We start from the raw sequence: 23,011 nt of genomic DNA, 5'->3' as shown, positions 1-23,011 counted from the left end.
GCTGTGGATCAAGATGAAGTGTTCAGCCCCATCAGAGAGTTCAGGTGAAAGGCATCTAGGTTCATGATAGTGAGCCAACCCATGACATGGGTAAGGTTTGTCTGTTTCTGTTGGTGGCGAGTAGGAATTCTGTTTTTATATGATTTAGAACTAGCTAAGCAGTTGACAGACATGTCTGAATGAAGGCTAGGAAATATTTTAGACAGTGGAATCATCACTGTCTGACAAGACTTTCAAATAAACCTGAATATTAACAGAGTATCGAGGCAACTTGGCTTTTTGAAACATTAGACGCCCTGTGAAAAGACATAACCAGAGTTTTGTAACTGTCTTTAATACATACAAATCTTTTTCAAATTTTGAGGATAAATGATAAGAAAAATCAATGTTTTTTCCAAAGTTTTCTTGGGGAGGACCACCAACTCATTCGGGGCTTCTAAGTCTTTCTTGGCACACCACACACTTATAGGATTGTTCTAATATTGTCATTCAGAGCATCTGCGTTTTCAGCCAATTAATGTAAAAATAATGTTATGCAGTGCACCTTTTGGGCTTTACATTTAACGTTGTGATCCTGTATTTTTCAAAATATTCATGGGTGAAACCCCCGTAAAAGTCACTCACTTGCAAGGTTCAATTCTAGGTAAGTATTTAAGCCCTACCACCTCCAAAATTCACCAGCTGACACTGCTTAAAGTTAAACTGGGAAGAATTGCATTTGAGCTTCTCAAGCTTGCTCCTCTGATGAGAGTTTGTCTCATCGTATCCTCTTTTCCCACTCAGTTCTTCGCCTTGCCTTTGCAGTTTTGCTAAAAAAACAAAACGAGATTGAGTCAAGCTGTCAATTTTTCTTTAGGGTACTTTATTTCAAATTAGGGGTTCCTGTTGTGCACAATCATATATTTATGTAATAACTTATAATACAAGAATATATTTTACATAATTAATTACGAAAATACAAACTCAACCAAAAGTGCTAAATAAATGAAAGCAGGGAAAAAGTCTTGTGCCAGTACAAATTATTTTCCCAGTAAGACGCCATGCCAAGAGAAATCCCTCCCAACCCCTGGAGATGTCTCCCCATGCCAAAAAGAGGATATCACTCAGAGAGCACCCTCATCCAGAGTTACTTCACCGACACAGATGCCTCACGCGGAGAAAGACATCTTATCCAGGGATACACCTCACCCACACAGACTTCACCCAGGAGATGCACAGTCCAGAGAGAAGCCTCAGCCAGGAGGACAGCTCTCCCAATGAGATGATGAGCTGAAAGTCAGACGTCGAGCTCGCTCTTTTCCTAAACATCAGCAGGTAGTGCAAGGCTTGAATGCTCCCTGAAGAGCCAGCTTCTTCCCTCGCCTCTCAGACACAGTCCACAGTTCATTCTACAGGCAGCAAATGGAAAGCCAGTGCTGGCCTGGCTGGAAGATATCGCTGATTCCTTCTGTGTTCCTTTTCAGAGCGGTCTGTGAAGACAGCATGGTGGAAGTTAGGTGCATGCCACCTGTTGTAACAACAATACATTAAAACTGGTACATTTTACCCTAGATTTAAAGGTGAACTGAGAACTAGACCTCAGTCACATACATTAAAATGTTTAATTTAAGGATGGACTTGAAACGCGCATACAAACATGTACGTACACACGCGCACACACACACACACACACACACACACACACACACACACACAGACACACACGCACACACACACACACACACACACACACACACACCCCTTTCTCTCTTTCAACCTGATCTGTTCTAGGTAATTGTTTCTACTATGAGCAGAAGATTTCTATGTATTTCTGCCTAATGTTCTTAGGCGCAAATTGAAGCCTACACCTGCAGTGTTAACTGACGTTATAAAAGAGTACTCTAGAAGGATCCTCACAATGTGGCTACAGCATCCCTTCCAAGAGATTTATGCAGATATTCTGCACCAAAGGCCCAAAGGAAGTAGCTGCTGACCCAGGGGGATTCTCATTGTAACAGGGTGCGCAAGGATATTTTACTCTCTGTACCCAGTATTAATGCCACCTTGTAGGGACTCCACCAGAACTGTAGGGTAACCCAATGCCGTTATTTGTGCCATGTTTTCCCCGAGTACATATGGTACCAGAGACTCACTGGACATATAGAAGTTTTCTTTGATGTATAATCTTGGTATTTAATTATTTGTGCGAAATTGTGGTTTTAATGATGCATAAGGTGATAACCGATGAAGTAATGATGTTCCACTTAAAACTATTTGTTTATTTAGTTTAGAATTATTATTTTCAATGGATGTAGTTTCTGGTGTTCTGTTCATCTTGCTCCTGCTCATTCTCCCCTCCTGATCAGTGACCCGCTGCAAGTCTTCTCTAGCCACAGTTTGTGAAGCACAGAGTGTTATGATGCAAAAGGACAATTGTATTAGAAAGCGTGTATTGTGAATGAAACTTTCCATTATGTACTTGATGTATCATTTTTAAGGATTTCAGCTTGAAGTTCAGATGCAGGTTTGCGGAAAAACATAATTCTATGAGCTATTGTTAAAGGAATGTTTCATATTATGTTGTACATCTCCGGAGCTCAGTTGTTGAGGAAGCAAGTGAAAGACTGGATTTCGAGATTCGGGTGTGATTTCTCATTTTCCTCCCAGAAACACTGTCTAATTACTTTGAGATTTTTTTTTCTCCCTTAGGAGGTTGTCAGTACTCTTTATAAGTTTGAAACTTAGAATCCAGAGAGATTTAATTGCCTAAATATGGGTTTTTATTATCATCATTTAGTCTTTATTCGATAATTTTTCAATCATAAAAGACAATATACATCATAAAAATGTCATTAAAATAGTAAAACCCTAACATAAAAACTTACACAATTTTAAAACAATTATTGAAAGACCCTAGAGGATTCATAATAGCATTAAAACCTTCCACATAAATTATTTCAATAGAAAAATACAAACAGGGAACCGCTGACCAGTCTTAATTTGAATTAATAGTTCCTAGAGGAGGGAGATTTTTCCTTCGCAGTGCCCATGCCCAGCTAAGAAATTTTGCAATAGCTATAACAATATTGGGTCAGGTATTTGTTACCAAAATACGCAGTGCTACCTTACCCGATCTCGTACCTAAGTTAGAGCATAGCGGCTTAAGCCACTTGCGACGAGGACTACTATAAGCCGGACAGACAAACAATAGATGGCTAATCGTCTCTTCTTGTAATAAACACAGGGGACAGTTAGTGTCTAGAGCATTATTCCAGTTTGCCGAAAACGATCTTAATGGGAGAGTGTCCACTCTGAATTAATGATATAATTTCCTGTCGCCAGGTTTCGTGATCAAATTCCAGTAGGCCTCTCCTTCTACTACAAACTTATGTTCCATAAAGATACCTGTGAGCGTGTTGCTGTCCACCACCGACAGGGTCTGCCTAGTAATCATATCCCAGTAGAGCGCTTTGTAATTATTTTTACTGGGAAATGTATTCCCTATCGGGTCATCCCACAGGTGTCTAAGCCCCATGTCCACCAAGTTACACTTAAGCTTCTGGAGCCATTTAATTTTGATGACAAATCAGCATTCTTAATGCACATTAAAGCTTGTACATAGGTTGCCAATTCTGGAGTAGTCCATAGCCTCCTCCAGTAAGCTAAGGGTCTAAATCCCGCCACCTCATCGAAGGAAATACAGCCTAGATCTAATAATAGGGGTCGATTATGGGAGGGCGGTCAGAGATCTCAGAAACTTGTTTTGTGCCCTAACTAAAGGTGTTAAGTTTTCAAACTCCCAGAGTTCGGCACCATATATTATAGAAGCTCTGATTTTCCCGTTATATATTGATATTGCTGGCCCCACCAGTTTAGAAGTTGAAAGACGGTGTTCTTTTAATAAGGCACCCGCTAACTGGTTATGCCTTAAAACCAGAACATCCAACTGTGGTGACCAGTTCATCCTCCTACCCATAGTCACACCTAAGTATGTAAAGGTATCAGTTTGTTCCAAAGATGCTTCATTCAATACTACTCTGCCTTTGACAGATTTCTGTTTATGCAGCACCATGAACTTAGTTTTTTCAACATTTACTAATAGGTCATGGTCGTTGCAAAAAACAAACAATACATCTGTCTTATTATGATTTATGATTCTATGTTCTGTATTTGGGCCTTCATGGCAAATTATGCATTTGTCTGTAATAAGTCTTTTAAACTTTATTTTGATCAATAACTCAGTTATTGAATAGTACCAGGTCTTATTCTGACTTTTACTCTACTAAAGTATTGTTTCACTGACTAAGAGGGGAGTCTCTTACCACTAGATCAACTAGAGTACCAGAAGCCGAACTGCCTAAGGTAAAAAGTAACCCTGGGCGTAGTGGGCGTAGTGGGGCTTCGCGGAGCTACGGGAAGTGGGCGAGAAACTACGCCCACCTCCGCACTCCGCGTAGCCCCACTACGCACCGCAGGCCTCCCTCCCGCCCTCCCTAAATACTTTAAATTAAAAGTGGAAAAGAATTAAAAGGCACTTACCTTGCCCGCCGCTGCCCGCCGCGTCCCCGGGGCTCGCTATCTTCATGGCTGCCGTCTCGTGAGAAATGCGCATGCGCGGCCGCTCGCGCATGCGCATTAGATACACAAGACGGAAGCAATGAAGATAGCGAGCCCCGGGGACGCGGCAGGCAGCGGCGGGCAAGGTAAGTGCCTTTTAATTCTTTTACACTATTAATTTAAAGTATTTAGGGAGGGCGGGAGGGAGGCGGGTGGCGGCCAGCTACGCTCCGTCTGCGGAGCGTGCGTAGTGCCGGATTCTACGCCTGCTACGCAAAATGCGTAGAAGCCGGCACTACGCACACTCCGTGCACGGAGCGTAGCCGCCCGCCCAGGGTTAGTAAAAAGTAGGGTTTATAAAATATTCAGGAGATTATTGGGGTTCCGCTCCCACAGACATGGGTAGTTCTGAGTACCCAATGAAGACATTTGGTGTTAGGTGCATCTGGTGTCCATTGGGAAGAGGTGGTGCAGGGTCATCAGTGGGAGAGCTGGTGCTGGTTGTCAACTGGAGGTATTTAAAACTTGGTGTCCCAATTGAACAGATAGATAGCTAGTTCTGGGTGCTCTTTTACAACATTTGGTGGACAGCAAGTGCAGTGTGTCTTTAAGCTAAGGTTGGTCTTCTGTATCTGGTAGGTGCTATCCCCCCATGAATGTACTAAATGGAAATATGCTATTAGGCAGGGGGTGTTCTTACATGCAGTCTGACAGCAGTGCTATACTTTTATATCTTGAGTGAGTGAGTATATTGCCCTTAGTCTTATTTTTAAGTTAAAGCCATACTCTATATCATTTTCTAGGCCATACACATTTAGCAGTTCACCAAAACTCATTTGGCTGTCCAACTTATGTACAGGTTGAAGAAGGTGACTTATTCGACACTGGTGAATCCGGCCACTTCTGTATATCTTATATGCTTCATGTTTTTTTTTTTACATTAAAAAAAAGCTATGTTAACAAGTGGGTTTCTTTACTAGAAGGCGCTCTCCTTACCGCAACATTAGCTGAGTCCCAGGCACCCCTTGAGCTCATGCAGTGAGAGTTGCTTGTCGTTGGACAGGTCGCAGTACTCCATGAACTTGCGTATGCAGCGCTTGGGTCGGGTGTTCTTCTTCATGTACAGTTTCAGAGGGCGCATCTCCTTCTCACTGATGCTGTTGCTGAAGTCTTTGTCCAAACGTATAAAATGCCAGCGCACTGCCCGGTCCTCCAGGGTGGGCCCTAGCACACCGTCGGACTGCCTGCGGTGAACACACATGATTTTATCTTTTTATGTTGCTTTAATTTTCTTTTCTTATCAAAGACCTTAACACTGAACAGGCCCCATCACTTACCTCCTGATCGTTAGTGGGACCACCTTAGTCTGGGCCATATCAGAGGCAAGAGCCTTTAGCAAATTGGTGAGAAACTCCACCTTCTTAGAGCCAGGGCAACCTAAGAGTCAGAGGAAAGAAGACAAGGCAGAGTCAGAGAGGGAATGAATCGGATGGAAGGTCCACTCTCCCAAACAGAACAAGCATTTGCAATGCAATAGGTCTTGCATTTTTCATGTGTATACTGGCATGTTATTGGCTGATCATGTACATAGTAATAAATAATGTTTAATTTTTCCATTTATTTGCACTACAGGTCTGTCCTGTAAATTAAACATATGTTGCATGTGCTTTTTACAATATGGTAATAAGGCATCCAGAAGCGTGATTCTTTACATTCTCTACAGACATTTTTGAACATTATTAAAAGCAGTGTAATGCTTACATAAAAGTTTTACATATATTGGATTTCTTAGTGATATGATTCTCAAGCGCGATATACTGGAAGAACCCTAAAGAGAGCGCACAAGGATTAAGAATTTAAAGTTGAATTATGTAGTATTAAAACATCTAAACTATGTTGGGTGCAATTCATGGTATGCTGAAGCGAAGAAAGGGAGGCTAGGGGGCTTGCCGGTATGAGGAAGAGACCGAGTGGGGAGGTAGTAATGAAAAGGAGTGAGCGAGAAGGCTGGGAAAAGGAGCAATGAAAAGGGTGAGATAAGGGAAAACAATCCTGAATCCCAAAGATAAAGGCATAATTAAAATCATAGACAGCAGCGTAGGAAGGACAGCAGCAATGTTGGGAGAGAGGCGGTGCGAGCGAGGGGGCAACAGATGGCCCGAGATGGCCAACCAAGGAAAACAATTGGTGATGTCTCCTGGGAACAAAGCACACAAAGGCGGGAGAGATGGACAGTATTTACCAACCACATTAAACAATTTAGAAAGGCAGGCCAACTAACCAACCAGAAGCGCTGGGTGTTTCGAATGCCCATATCCTGGCAACAGCATGTTTCGAAGAGACAGTGAAAGCGCGGCCTAGGCAAGACCTATTAAGCAGGGTATCCTCCCAGTAGTGACACAGTTGTTCTACTGAATACCAATCTACAGAATATTGTGGTGCATAAATATCGAAGACAGAATATCAAAGGCAAAAATATTGAAAGGTAAACACATATACAGAAGTATAGATTTACTATTCTGAACTCCATATCTCCATACCTCTAAGATGTATATATAGTGCCAATGTACATATATGTGGAGTTAGGTATAGAAAATCTAGACTTACTACCCTGTCGATACTTTATTTTCAATATTTTTTCCTCTATATTGTGTCGATATTCTAGGGGCGATATTAATATTAAGGGTGCACACCCAATAGCAGGAAATGTTTGATCTTCCTGTATAAATTAAAATGCCATCACTCTCACATAGAATCAAGTTTCTCTTCACAATTCTCTAACTTTTTAAGAAATGTGCCCCCTTCCCAATGCATTATTGGATGTGTGTTCCTTCTTTCTCTCCCTCTCCACACACTGAACCAGATGTCATCTCTTCTTTTCCAAGCCTATCCTAACATAACATTCCTTCCCCATTGTATGCAGAGAGCCCACTTTTCATGCAAGCATCAGGTAATGCAATCTCTTTCTAATATTACAAGACATTTTTACGCCCTCATACTATCAGAAGACTTCTCCTCTAAAGTAATGAAGCATAGCTCACTCACTTCATTTTCACAACTTGTCTCATCGCATATAGCATCATGTGGGCATGAAGGGCAATGTTATCAAGAAAGGGCGATACATTATCGCCGCTTTTATTGGCAGGACACTGCGATAATGGGCTTGATAATATGCCCTTGTGAATTCCCATAGCAGCCCAGGTTAACACCAGAACCTGGGCTACTATCAATCAATCAAGCATTTGTATAGCACGCTACTCACCCGGAGGGTCTCAAGGCGCTTGGGGGGGGGGGGCGGGGGGTTGTCTGCTACTGCTCGAACAGCCAGGTCTTGAGTTGCTTCCTGAAGGAGAGGGGGTCTTGGGTCAGGCGGAGGTGGATGGGGAGGGAGTTCCACATCTTGGCAGCCAGGTAGGAGAAGGATCTTCCTCCCGTTGTGGTTCTTCGGATGCGAGGAACGTCGGTGAGGGCGTGGTTGGTGGAACGTAGCTGGCGGGTGGGAGCGTAGAAGGTCAGGCGGTCGTTGAGGTATCCGGGGCCTTGGTTGTGGAGAGCTTTGTGTGCGTGGGTGAGGAGTCTGAACGTGATTCTCTTGCTGACGGGGAGCCAGTGCAGGTCTCTTAGGTGTCCGGCGATGTGGCTGTGTCAGGGGATTTCAGGGGATGTCCAGGATGAGTCGTGCTGAGGCGTTCTGGATGCGCTGGAGTCTTTTCTGAAGTTTGGCTGTGGTTCCGGCGTAGAGGGAGTTGCCGTAGTCCAGTCGGCTGGTGACGAGGGCCTGGGTGACCATCTTCCTGGTTTCTATGGGAATTCACAAGGACATATTATCAAGCCCATTATCGCCGCTTTAGCGCCAGTTTCCTGCCGATAAAAGCGGCGATAATGTATCGCCCTTTCTTGATAATATGGCCCGAGGTTTTTTTCCCTTCTGCTCTAATGGCGAGATAAAGAGCTCCCCACCCGGCATCAAAAGTAAAACCATCCCTAATTCTCCCAAAGAAACATATTTCTGTCCTCATCAGTAGTGTCTAAGTATTTCTGTCCCCAGGCTAATCAAGAAATGCCCCCTCTTCCCCCTTCCCCTTAGTAACAAGAGAAGTTTCATATTATGTCAGTAGATGTTTTGTCACCTAAGGTGTCCAGAAATCATCGTCCCTCTCAAAAGCCTCCAAATATTTCTTTTTAAAAGTAAGTCACATGCTCCAGGATTTCTGAAGATATCTTGGCTCCCTACACAATTATGAGCAGTCCCATATTGTATTGTATTGTAATTGAATTTATATAGCGTTGAAGCGCTTTTTCGGTGTTTGGATTCAGAAGGATGTTACAGTTCCACAATGTATTTCTACTTGAAATAGATGTTTCATTCTCCACACCATCAGAGCGTAGGCATGTCTTACCTATCATGCATGTGAAAAGTGTATGACTAATGAAGAGAAAATTTGCAGTATCTGCATTGTTTGTGACAGTGCTTCCAGCTACACTTAGGAAACCTTGGAGGAAGCACCACATTCCATTTAGAAGGAAGGATGAGGTAATAAGGTTTACCTGGAGTTGATTTAATAGCAAATAACAGTGACTGCTGCGATATGACTGATGTGTTACTGCAGGCGGGTGGTTGTTGAGAGAGTGTATGTAAGGTGTGGAAGTTTCCAGAGTTAATCTTCTACAGCAGAGTGCGCGTAGGAAACCAAAAGTGTGCTCCAACCTGGCAGGAGCATTTTCAAAGTTCCTGCAGGGTGGGAGCTCACTTACTTTCCCTGCCTGCGCTCCTGCGGGCAGGGAAAACTACTGTGTCCCGGGGGTGAGCTTCCTGGGACACATTGAAACAGCTGGCCCGGAGGGATGGGATTTCCGGACCTTTTAAGGCTCAGAAGGCAAGCAGCACACTTCCTCCCCTATAATTAGTGTTTGGCCCTGAGAGATGGTGTCCTCGATTCCCATTTGTAGCTGGCTCGGAGGGAGATGACCCACGTGCCCCCACTCCCCTTATATTATATATTTTTTGCCTTTGGGGGATGGGGTCCCTGGAGGAATTTACAGCTTGGGGATGAGGGAAGCGTACCCCCCTCCCCTTTAACCCCTTGGCTGCGGCAGTAATTCCGCCGAAGCGCTGGGGGAGGGGAGTGGCACGGCCCCACCATGCTCGTGATGGAACCACTCCGTCACGAGCCTCGGGCGCGCTGTGCTTGTGACGGAGTGGTTCCGTCACGGCCCCACCCACTCAATGGAACGCTCAGCGCAGGTGTGAAATCGCTGCCGCGCAGGCGTGGCAGCCGTGCCGTGATGGAACCACTCCGTCATTAGCACAGCCCGTCCGAGGCTGGTAACGGAGTGGTTCTGTCACCAGCACCCAATGGGTTAAACTATACTTAGCCCGAGGGATGGGGTCTCATGGGGCCCTGCTTGGCTCAGGCAGGGAGGCAACATGCACGCCCCCTCTCCATAATAATAAATGTAACTTATTTAAAATGCTGGCGGGCGTTTACTTTTAAAAAAAAGAATTTGCGATCAAGTAGGAGTACCGCCGGGTCACAACTTTGTAATTTTTTCTAAAATGTATTTGGGAACTGAGGGGTCCCTCAATGACCCTCCACAGGCCCTAGGGAGAAGGGTATCCTACCCTGCCCCCTTATATTCTTTTTGAAAACTTAACTCAGGACATGGGACTAAATCCCCGAGTCCTGTAATGGCTGCCAGCAACATCTTACCTCCTGTTACAGGCAGTCAATCAGTGCCTGACTCTTGTGGGAGAAAGATGGCATAAGGATAAAAGTGCTACCTGGTCCAAATAGAAATCTATAGGTTTTTCTATTGAGTTTGAGGGATTCCTGCAAGTGTCCCTCAAACCCAATCGTCCAGATATACAAATATTACTACTGAATGGATTTATGTACAATCAGAAAAAAGCACACTTTCTGGACTAAGATCAAGCTTCCTGACAAATTTGTTGTAATTCCGTTCAGGAGTTTATGAGGTGTGTGCCTCCCCCCACCCCTTTTTCTCTGCCCTTCTTGACCGATCACCCTGAAACTTCCCATGCACAAACTATGCAAATACAAAAAAATTGTTGGAAAGTTTCATGGAGATTTGTCACTGCGCCAAAGTTATTAGCAAAACAAACAAGCAATGGCAAAGCCAATTGATCTTGCCTATGCTAGAGCTATTGGCTTTGGCAATGTGTTTTAGTCTTTATGCGCACCAGTGTGGTTGCCGTTCAACATGGTTAAAAGTTTGAGGCATGAAGTAAGTTGGGGTAAATTAGAGCGGGGTAGAGTAGAATGGGGTAGAATGGGATAGAGTGGAGTAGGGTAGATCAGGGTAGATTGGGGTAGAGTGGAGCGGCATATATTGAGTAGATTGGAGTGGAGTGGGGTAGATTGGGGAAGAGTGGAGTGGCGCAGATGGCGTAGATTGGAATGGGGTAGTCTGGAGTGGAGTCTGGTAGATTGAATTGGAGTGAGGTCAATTGAGGTGGATAGGGGTGGAGTATAGCAGGGTAGAATGGAATTGAGAGGGGGTCGATTGGGGGGAGTCTGTAGTAGGGTAGATTGGGTGGATTATAGTATGGTAGAATGGAATTGAGTGGGAATAGATTGGGGTAGTCTGGGGTGGGGTAGATTGGAGTGGAGTAAATTTACGGGAATGGGGTTTATTGGAGTGGTGTGGGGTAGACTGGGATGGGGTGGGATAGATTGGAGGGGAGTGAGTTGGATGGAGTGGGGTGGGATAGAGTGGAGGTAGGGTAGATTGCAGTGGGGTGTGCTGGAGAGGGGTAGATTGGAGTGGAGTAGATTGTAGTGTAGTGGATAAGGGTAGATTGGGGTGGAGTAGATCGGAGAGGGGTAGATTGGTGTAGGGTAGATTGGGGTGGGGTAGATTGGAATGGGGTGGATTGGGGTGGAGTGGCTTAAATTGGAATGGAGGGGAACACATTTGAGTGTAGTGTAGTAGATTGAAGTGGGACAGATTGGAGTGAAATTAAGTTGGGTAGATTTGGTTAGAGTGGAGAGTGGTCCAGTGGAGTGGGGGAGATTAGAGTGGAGTGTGGTAGATAGTGTAGATTGGAGTGTGGTAGTGTGGAGTGGGGTAGATTGTGGTACATTGGAGTGGGGTGAATTGAATTGTGGTAGATTGTGATAGACTGGATTGGGGTAGTTTGTGGTGGTGTGGGGTTGATTAGAGTGGAGAGGAGAGGAGTTAGATAGCAGTGAAGTGTGGAGCAGAGTGGGGTAAATTGGAATGGAGTGGGGTTAATTAGATTGGAGTAGATTGGGTGGAGTACAGTGGAGTGGGTTAGATCGGAGTGGAGTAGGGTAGATTGGAGTGGATTGGATTGGGATGCATTGGAGTGGGGTGGATTGGGGTATATTGGAGTGAACTGGAGTAGAGTGTGGTAGACTGGGGCAGAATGGAGCTGAATGGGGTAGATTTGAGCGGAGTGTGGAAGATTGGTCTGGTGTGGGGTAATTTGGAGTGGATGGGGTTGATTGGGGTAGAGTGAGTGGAGTGGGGTAGATTGGAGTGGGGTAGACTGTATAGGAGTGGGGATGAGCGGAGTGGAGTGGGTTATATTGTAGTGGGGTATATTGTAGTGGTGTGGGGTGTATTGGATCATAGTGGAATGCATTGGGGTAGATTGAAGGGGAGTATGGTAGATTGGGTTAGAGTGGGGTAGATTGAAATGGGGTACATTGTAGTGGGGGGGGTGTAGTTTTGGGTGGGGTGCATAAATTGGGGTGAGATAGATTAGAGTGGGGTGGGGTAGACTGGAGTGGAGTGGGGTGGATTGGGAGGAGTAGGGTAGATCGGAGTGTAGTAGATTGGGGTTAGATTGTGGCGAAGTGGAATGGGGTGGGGCAGATTGGGGTACATTGGAGTGGAATAGATTGGGGAGTGGAGGAAATTGGAGTGGGTAAATGGTGTGGAGTGGAAGGGCATAGAGTGGAGTAGTGTGTTGTGTCATGGAGCGAGTAACATACATTGGAGTGGCATATCATACAATGGAATAGAGTGGCGGGCATAGAGTGGAAGGGTGTAGAGTGGATTGGAGTAGTGTGGAGTATTCAATTGAAATGACCATTACATTTGCTCTGAAATATGGTTTATTGCACACAATCGATAATTTGTGCAAATGTCATCGCCTAGTGTATTGATGTGTTTTCATCATATTCAAATATTTGTTTCCACACACGTCAGAATTATAAAAACATTTGCTTCATTTCTAGTAATTCTTATATATTCTGAAAAACATCAGCACAGTTCATTTGCTTTGTTATATACTGGAAAAAAAATCCTACACCCTCTCCTCTTACCCGGGTACTCAGCAATATTGTCACATAAATTCTCTCACCTTGAAGTCAGAGAAAGAAAAATATACACCACTCTCCCTGGAAGAGAGAGCCTGACATTTGGCCTCTGTCTTTGGATGCACAGCAAATATGACGAGATAAGAACAAGATTTAATGGCCTGTTTATAGAAAGAGAGTTAGTGGAAGAGTACAGTAAACAAGTATTGAGCAATGCGAGGGACAGACTAAGGGGCAGATGCACGGCCGTTTTTTGCAGTCGCTAACTGGAATTTAGCCGGTTTGCGACCGCAGAATTGGTCTGCTCCATTTACAAACCCTATTTTGCGAGTCTGTAACCTATTACCGACTTGCAAAATATGGTTTGAGACGCGCTATTAGGTAGGGGCGTGGCAAGTGCACCCCTTCATAATAGCAAGTTCAACTGCAATGTATGATTGTTTTGCGACCTCATTTGCGGTCGCAAAACACTCGCAGTTTACCACCTACTTCAAGTAGGTGTTAAGCCACTTCCAATTGGGAAGGGGTCCCAAGGGCTGTTCCCATGAGGAACAGGGTCAAGACTGATTTGCATATGGCTGGGTCTAGACTGGGGTGGCATAGTGAGCAAAAGAACGATGGATTAAACCCAGATCTGTGACTGGAGGTGAGTGGTAGAAAAGTTTCAGGACTCCGTCCATCATCTTGTTGTGTTTGCTATGTTCGCCCTAAGTGGGCAAGCTTATGCCTAGACGTGGGTCTCTTACTCGCTGTGCCACTGGACTCAAATTAGCCTGGCTGATGATGGGTAATACCCAGAAACCGGTCCCAGGACGCTTGTTTCGGGTCCAGGGAGGACCTTGCCGGGCAGTTCAAGCTGGACTTTTCCCATGAGGAACAGGGCCAAGACTGATTTGCATATGTCTGGGTCCAAACTGGGGTGGCCAAGTGAGCAAAATTACAATGGATTAAACCCAGATCTGTGACTGGGGGTGAGTGGTCGAAATGTTTCAGCACTCCGTCCATCATCGTGTTGTGTTTGCTACATTAAGATCAGCCCCCTCAAGGAAATTGGTTATCCTGTGGTCCTAGCTAAATATCCGACACCACCATAGGTGCCCAGGTAAGAGACCTACTCAATCCTAAAAAATGCCCTGGGCCGCACCATCATAACTTCTAGTGACTAAAGAGGGGCGACACAAGATCACTTAAGGGACGAGTGGAATTGGCTGTTAACCCTGCTGCACTATTCTACCTCCACCAAAAGCCTGAAGGTCAACTTAAAGAAAACAAAATCGTAACATTTGGCAGGAAATCCTTTCAGGGGGGCTGCTGGTTTTATAATGGCAACAAAATCACAAAGGAACAATCTTACAAATACCTGGGGTCCTTATCGATGCAAGGGGACCTTTTGTTCGGCAAATGAAGGAAGTTCAAACAAAAGCTTTGGCCCTTCACCTATCCCTGTCAAGACGATCAAGCAAGCTGTGGGGGCAAGCCTTCTCCCTCTCTTAAACATCATGAGGGCAAAAATGATCCCTTTTCTGTTCTACAGCAGTGAAATCCTACTGGGAAGAGACTGAAAACTCTTGAACAAACTTGTCACCAAAACATAAGATTAGCAGACTGCCAGAGCTGGATGTTTCTTAAACCTATGCCACAAACTTACGTTTGCCAGGAGAGGCCGCTTAGAGGCTTTACTGTGGGATGAGATTCAAACTGGCCGCCCTAGGCTACCTTACTATTTGCATGTTGAGGACTTTCTTAGCACCTTGAAAATGACAGAGCTCTGGGCCCCAAAATAAGTCCATCTGTCTTCAAGCAATGTATCAAAAAGTGTGTGCATCTTTCTTCACATCATTCTGATATGGACGTTTTAGCTTAACGTAGGCATGCGTGGGCAGTTATTAATTCTTATCAACCAGCGTCCCCCTCATCTTACTGGTATTGCACCAATTCAAAACAACAGAAGGTATGATTTATGGCTTTTAGGCTCGGGGAATGGCCCTTCCTAGAACATCTAGCCAGATGAGCTAACCCCCGGAAGTAACAACATGCAGGGGTTGCGAACTGTATGTGGAATCCTTCAGACACATTGTCTGCCTCTGCCCAGTCCTCCTAGAGGAACATACATCACTCCTGAAGCGGGAATGGAACAAACTGTGTATTCGCTCATGCCGGCGGGCCATTATTGCCTTTTTTAACCCCAATAATATGCCCTAAGTACCCTGTTGGTCAAGTTTGTCACTGGAACCACCAAGAATCTTTGCCAGAACCAGGGTTCTACCAAGTGGCTTCCATTCCAGGGGACCCCCCCCCACCAGCATAAAATAGGAGCATAAAAACACTCCTATTTCTTTCTGAACTATTGGATGGATAAAGTAAGCACTGTGCTTGCCCTTGAGAGAAGCATCGTTTAATTACCATTGTGTCTATTTATAAAATCTTAGTCACAGGAAGCTGCAAGACTTTGCTTCCGTGCCTCCCAAAGGAACCTTATTGTACAATCCTCATCATTCTAGTTCTTTGCACTTAGTTCTTGTTATTATAATGCTGCACTTGCGTTATGTGTGAAACGCCCCTGGACAAAATGTTACAACTTTTGTTGTCTGTGTTTCACCCACCCAGTCCCGTATTGCTTCCTTTTTTTTTATTCTCTGAGGTTTAAATGCTCGGCTTGGGTGAAAATTCTCGGGACACGCCCCAACGGTTCATTTTTTGCAGACTTGATCGTGAAAAATTGCTGCTATAACTTTGTCTCCAAACTGGCACTTTGTCTTGAACTAACATTGGTTTTTTATCTCTCTTTTAAACCTGATGTCAACTTTAGATTGCTAGCAAACTAGTAATAATGCCCCTGCTGTTTTTTTAACTTGATGTGTGACTTAATATGATGGTAAATGTATATAAATGCTCCTGTTTTTAGGCATTTGTAATAATCCTTTTGCACATTGGTCTAATAGTTAGGTAGTTAAATTCCTGTGTTTTTTTGTCTGATTTGCTGTTTTTAAATTGTTTCTGTTTTTGTTAAAATTGTAATGGTTTATATGTATCCAAATAATAAATAAATGTTAACCATGGCATAAATATATATAAGTGACATGGCAATGAAAATGAATGGGGTCAAATAACACCCCTCTTCCTGCCACTCTGAAAGCCCATCCACACAGGACTGGGTAGACACACTATCTACCTTTTTTGAAGAAAAGATTGACAGCATCCTTAACACCTTCCTCATTCAGAATGTTGAACACCAAAGTCCTCAGCCGGACTGCACCCAGACATCTCCCACAGCACTGCTAGAAGAGTTTGCTGAACTTACTCAAGAAGAAATTAACACTGCACTCCTCAAAATGAAATCTGGTTCCCCCATAGACCCTGTTTCTCACCGTATTCTGGTAATGTTGGCCCCAGTGCTTCTGAAAAGTCTCACTGACATTTTTAACATGTCCTAAACTCAAGCAACTGTCCCTATTAAATGAAAAGAAGCCAGAGTCAAGCCAATTCTCAAAAAAAATCAGCGGAGCCAGCAATTATCGGCCCATCTCCCTACTCCCCTATTTTGGAAAGGTACATGACTCTCTTGTCAACAAACAGCTAACAACCTATTTGGAAAGCCACAAGCTGTTGGACCCTTCTCAGTCAGGCTTTAGGGCTGGTTACAGCACTGAAACTTCTCTGGTTGAGATAGTCGACATTATAAGACTCAACCAGGACCTCGGACAGTCAGCCATACTTATCCTGGTGGACCTGTTGGCCGCCTTCGACACCATCTCCCACAGTATATTAGAACAACGACTGTGGGAGATGGGCATCAGAGGAACAGCCCTAAGCTGACTCAGAAGATACCTAAAAGACCGAACTACCATCGTACAAATGGGCACCCTAGCTTCTCGTAGCCGGATGGTAGACAAGGGAGTCCCCCAGGTATCTATACTCAGTCCCATGCGTTTCAATCTTTATGTGGCGACCCTGTCCAAGGTGATTAGATCATATGGGTTTGATGTATTGTCATAAGCTGATGACACCCAGCTACTAATCACCCTCGGTCCCAGCCCAACTGATACCAGAATTAGATGTAAACACTGTATGACTCATATTAACCTCTGGATGCAAGCTAACTATCTGCAGCTCAATGCCAGTAAGACTGAGATCATCTTATTTGGCAAGGCTTGTGAACACTGGTCCAATGACTGGTGACCCCATAGTCTTGGTCCCTGTCCTTCTCCTAAACCCACGGTACGCAGCCTTGGAGTAAAAATAGATGACAAACTATCCATGAAAGACCAGGTAAACCAAATAGGGAGCACCTGTTATGGCCTAATGAGGAGCGTACACAAGATCTTCAAATGGATCCCATTAGAGTCAAGGAAACCACTTGTCCAAGGCTTAATCATCAGTCGTCTTGACAATGGAAATGCTCTGATGGTCTCAATTAACGAAGAGCTTGTCACCAGACTCCAAGTCTTACAGAACACAGCTGCCAGACTGATACTAAACCTTCCACCTCAGTCCCTGTCAGCACCTAGTCTGAAAACTCCCCACTAACTCACAATTAGGAAACTGATCCGTTTTAAGATCAGCTGTCTGGTACACAAGACCTTGTTTGGAAATGGGCCAAGGTACCTGGTCAAAAAAACTAAACTGGTATATCCCTTACAGAAACCGGAGGTCTGGAACTAAATAACTTATGACTCCACTCAGGGAGCGTACCACCATGCATGGAGGGCGATCATTTTCCCATCTAGCCCCCTCCTTTGAAACGTACTCCCATTACAGCTTAGTAGAATTTCGGATCATAAACAGTTTCAAAAAAAGCTTAAAACCTGTCTGTTTTGACCGCCCACCCTCCCCTTGTTTTCAGCTGTTCCATCTTCGCCTTCACCAGCACTCGCTACAGCGCTTTGAGACCCCAATAAAACACTATGACTATGACCATGACATATTACTACAGGGCAAATAACATATTACACTCTGCTCATTTACATGCATACACATACTGATATGGCTCCATTCCCAAAGCATGCAAAAGGAAGAGTTTTCTTTCCTTACTGAATCATGTCTGTATCAATAAAGTGTTAGAAATGTTTCTTTCCAACAGAATCACAAAATGTGTTTCTCTTTCAGCATTATGTCTTATCCTGTATAATAATAGCCTTTTCCTGATTTGTGTAAGGCGTTGCCCCTTCATTGTCAGTGAGAGGACATAGGCCATCTCCTGTGAATTCAAAAGCGATGTATCATTAGGTGATGTCTCTTCTTACCTGGCAGTGCTCTCTCTCGATACAGACTTCCCATTTCCATTGTCTTTGCAAGTAAATGTGTGTCACAGTCAGGCGGAAAGTTTCTGTGGTAAACGCAAAATATTTAGTAAATGTCGAGGGCAGCACGATGGATTGGCTAGAAAAATTGGAGTACTTTCTACGAAATGGGATGAATTTTAAAGAGGGGTGTAGGGACTGACATGCTAATACAAAACATACTACATCCCTAAAGGTGTCAAAACACCTGTAATGCACTCCAGCCCAGCCTTGGAGTTAGTCAAACACTATAAATGGCCACTCATAGGTACTGCAGCACACTCTAATAGAAAACAAGGAGTCAAGGAATTAAAAAAACACCAAATAGGAACTAATTTAAGTTAAGTAAATTATACATTATATTTGTAAACATTATTTTGAAATTAATACATTTAATTATTTTATACACAATTAATCTGATGAATTACTGTGCTGTGTTATTGTGCTGTGTAATCTGATGAATTATTGTGCTGTGTTATTGTGCTGTGTAATCTGATGAATTATTTTGCTGTGTTATTTTATCAGTTCTAGGTTAGAAAATAAATATTTCAATTCAACAATATTTATATTATAAATTAGGGAATGTTTAATCATTTTCCATATACTTTTCAACAAGGAGATGTCTTACACAAGTAAATCCTTCAATAGAAAGCACCACCCCATTACCCGAGTGGATGAAACATATAAGTCTACATCTACAGTCCTCAATAGTGAATAGAAAAAATGTGTAGAGTTACACCTATGTGTAGTAGTAATTATACCTGAGTAAATACACATGTGTGAATAGGCCCATTATTGTCAAACCCACAGCTTTCCAAATACGACACATGAGATTTCACAAAACAGTGAATGAAATACAGTCAGAAAAAGACATTTAAAATATTATGAAAATGCACATGACATTCACCAAAACGAATATCAATATCCAATAAATGTTACGCACATTGCATTGCTTAGTTTAGGGTATGTATTAACTACACTTTAAATAATTAAATTCACACTGAAAATAATCTCACAAGCACTGATAAAAATATAATGTGTTGAAATGAACATGGCACAAGCTGAAAGGAATACACACTGAAATTAATATGGCCTACATTCATACATAAATATAACTTGCAATAGAATGAATATTCACACATGTTAAATTGAACATGGCCCATTTTGAAAATCATGTGACCCACAATGGAAGATAGTTCACATGAGCTTAAGTGAATATCACAAATGTTGAAAATGGCATGACATACATTGAAAGGACCAAATCCATTTTGTAGGCCTAGCTTCCCTGTGCCCCAAACAGCCCAGTGAGCAAAAGACAAAGAAGATGGTAAGAACACAGACTTTGTGCTGTGTATTCCTGAATCTTTTAAACTGCTTTTTCCCTCTACCTGTGACTGTTTAAATTTACCTCTTGGTTTCTGTGCCTTTTGTACTTTTAATCATTAGCAACCACAGAGGCTGTCCGACAACCCCGTCAGTCGGGATCGTCATCAGGACAGGGTTGTAGATGGAAACAGTGATATCTGTCCAAGGCGGAGATGTGTAGATGGAAGGGGTCCAGGCGATTAATTGCTGGTTCACGGCTCTGATCGACTGACGGGGATCGAAACGCCGTCGACCCTACAGCTTAATTTCATGGCGCCTATTATGTTTTGTACTCCTAAAAAATTGACCCTCTCATGTTAAAGTGATTACAACTTGACTTTTGGAGACATTACTGTTTTATAAGTTCACTAACTGTCACAACGCGCCTACCACGCTGTTCACTCTAGCACTTGCACCATCACTATCACAATTGTATATATCACTGTATATATCACTTCTCACCAAGTGCCACCGGGTTGTCACATGATTTGTTCTGTACAGTGCTGTTCAACTGTACTACCATGTGAAAGAATACCCCTTCCTCTTCTTGCAAAGTGGTGAATAATACCCTTTTCTCTAAAAACTTCAGAGACTCCTTTTTGTTTATTTATATAATGCGTACTTTATTTATGTAATGCATATTGCATACACTTCTGAAATTGCCTCTTAAACGATACCTGTTGGGAACCGTGCAGTAATACAGCGGTCGAAACGCCTTCGACGCTTTTGTGGCCAAAAATTATCGAAGGACACATTATTTATGTTTATGTTGTTCCTTTAGTATAATATGTAATGTTTCTGTTTGCCACCTGTCTGGTTTGTGATATATGTTTTTTTTGTACTCCAGCACTTTGTCTTGAGCGTAATTGTGTTTTTAAAAAAAAAATCTTTTCTTACTATGTGTAATAAATAATAACTTTTTGATACAGTAAATATTGAGTTCATGAATTGAAAGGCTTCTTCACTCTTTCTTCTCTGTCTATTCACTATTGTTCTTACTTGTAATTAGATGTTTTGAGTCGCACAGTCTAAGTGATTTATCTCCTGAGCCTACTGTTAGGTGTATCTTTTGTACTTTTAAAACTGCAGTGCCATTGACTGTTTAAATTTCTCTTCTAGTTTTACCCTATACTGTGCTAAGGCCTGAAGAAAGCAATCCACCCTTCACCCTTTTTTACAAAGTAAAGAAGTCCTTCATTCATTCATTTCTTTATTCGATCAGTTTAAAAAAGATCATAAGAGCACAGAATAAATGCAAAGTAACAATTTCATGTCCATAAAATACTTCATGTCACTTGTATAAGAATAAAAAATAAAATAAAATAAAATAAAATAAAAGGATGATAATATAATATAGGTGCACGTCTAACCTCAACCTTATGTAAGTCACTCTCTAAGATGCAGTAGTGGATAACTTTTCCTTGGCCCTTAGATACAAGCCTTCCCCCTCTTCCTTTTGCTCGTACGGGCCCAAAGTAAAGAAGTCAAAATACACATCAGAGCCTAACCAGAGTGTGTTTAAGAGACTGTTTAATCTGCTTTATGGTTTAAACTGTGTTTGTAAAGTGTAGGTAGCACACGTTTTTGGCTAGAAAAAGTGATTGGTTTAAGTGTGCAAATAGCAGCATTTTTAAAGGTTTTAGATTTGGGCCTTACCTGCTGGGTTAAGCAGAAACTACAAAGTGTGGATTGAGCCTGTTTGAATCCAAGGGGATTCTGACTCCATGAGCAGCTCTCAGCCCGCTGCCTCCTGTCCACCAGCCTGTGTTTTACTGATTGGCCCTCTAGCTCCCAAGCAACCCTGAACCACCCTCTCACACCTGCACAGGCCCTTAAGGTTTGTGGAGGGAATCCTAAGACAGACACCTCCATTTTGTAACCCCAGCTTCTCTGTGCCCTAAACTACCCAGTGAGCAACAGAAAAAGAAGGTGGTAAGAACACAGACTTGTGTTGTGTATTCTTGAAATTTTAAAACTGTTTTTTTCTCTACCTGTGACTGTTTACATTTACCTCTTAGTTTCTGTGCATTTTGTACTTTTAAAACTGATGTTTTTTCCTGCCTGTGCCTGTTTAAATTTAGCTCCTAGTTTTTCCCTATACTGTGCTAAGGCCTGTAGAAGGAACTCCACTCACCTCCCCCTTTTTACAAGGTACCCTGGTTGTGTTTTAGGTCACATGCCCTTTATATAGGTTTCTTACTGGTTGTTGTATATGTGTTCTGATTGGTTTCTAGGGCTAGGGTTTCTATTGGACTTAGGGTGTAGCTTTAATTGGTTGCTAGTGCTATAATTGGTTGAAAGTACCAGGTCTCCCATTGGTCCTAGTGCTTAAGGCTAGAGTTCTGACTGGTTAGGGTTCCCATTGGCCAAAGGACATCTGACCTAGGGCTATTTAACCTTATGGCTCAGGGCATCTCAGCCCAGGCATCAAGGCTAAGGGCGGAGAGAACAAGGGCAATTGCCTGTTTGATCTGTTCAGGCCTAGGGCCTGAAATACTTCCTTTTTTTCCATTCATCCGCCACCATCTTAACTCATCAAATCCTTCAAACATAATAACACACTCACAGAAAATGCACTCAATTCATTTACTACAAACAAACCCTAACAATATTTCAATGTCCCAACAACCACTACAAAACCCCATCTACCACACATACACACCCTTCTACCCCTGCTACCACACAATGGCACCGTCAGTCTCACACAAAACACAAATCTGTCCAATACCACTTACACATCCACACATCACTAACACGACACAAAGCCACATAGTACAAACCTTTAAGCCATCCAGACACACACTCCCTGTTCATACAAATCACCAGCTCTACCCTATACTTGCTCCTAACAGACCCCTTTCTGTCACCCCAAACCTATCCTCAGTGCTCCATTATATCATCCACCATAACCCGTCTCCTTTTTTTAAAATCAAAATTATACAAGCAAACAATTCTTACACTCCACTCCACCACTGATATGGCCTCTTCCAGCTATCAAATCAAACACAAACGCTCATAACTCTTGTCCATCCCCTCTCACACACCACATACACTATTTATGAAAACACAACTTCCAATCACCAGTGGTACTGTACATACAAATCCTTCTCAGAAAACCACTACATCAATATGTCCTCTCACTACTCTACAAAAACAAAACTTAACACACATACCAATACATCAAATTTTCTCACACACAATGTCATAATAAATTCAGTCACAAATTAGAAACATACACCCACTACCACCCTCCTGACTGCACAGTTAATACACATCCTAAACTACCTTTACTCCTAAATGTTCTATCTTCGCCAACACCTACTAAAAATATACCAACACAACAACTCTAATTCACCGCCTCTCATCCACTGCACAATTTAAAGCCTTAAAACATGACCCACATGCTCAACCACCTCCTCTAACCCATTCACCTTCCACCCTAAACAGACGCATACAAAATAAACAACATGCCACTGTCTACATCTTCGCATCTCCATGACATCTCCATGACTCCATGACTAT

The 23,011-nt window shown here is 43.0% G+C and overlaps 1 protein-coding gene across 3 annotated transcripts in view; it reads right to left on the bottom strand.

Annotated features, from left to right (window-relative positions):
• Positions 1-841: 841 nt before the first annotated feature.
• The window catches only part of LOC144783075 (SPARC-related modular calcium-binding protein 1-like), a 419,240-nt gene continuing 397,070 nt past the window's right edge, over positions 842-23,011 (bottom strand). For all 3 annotated transcript variants that reach the window (XM_078662241.1, XM_078662242.1, XM_078662243.1), the window contains 4 exons: positions 18,089-18,171; positions 5,874-5,973; positions 5,533-5,780; positions 842-1,469 (listed from right to left, as the gene is read on the bottom strand). In XM_078662241.1, the coding sequence (XP_078518367.1) occupies positions 5,540-5,780; positions 5,874-5,973; positions 18,089-18,171 (424 nt within the window). In that variant the 3' untranslated portion in view covers positions 842-1,469; positions 5,533-5,539. The remainder of the gene's footprint in view (positions 1,470-5,532; positions 5,781-5,873; positions 5,974-18,088; positions 18,172-23,011) is intronic.

The sequence above is a fragment of the Lissotriton helveticus genome, chromosome 9 (assembly GCF_964261635.1).
Source record: "Lissotriton helveticus chromosome 9, aLisHel1.1, whole genome shotgun sequence".
NCBI lineage: Eukaryota > Metazoa > Chordata > Amphibia > Caudata > Salamandridae > Lissotriton > Lissotriton helveticus.
The sequence above is the reverse complement of the archived record's forward strand: the minus strand, read 5'-3'. Positions and strand labels throughout refer to the sequence as shown.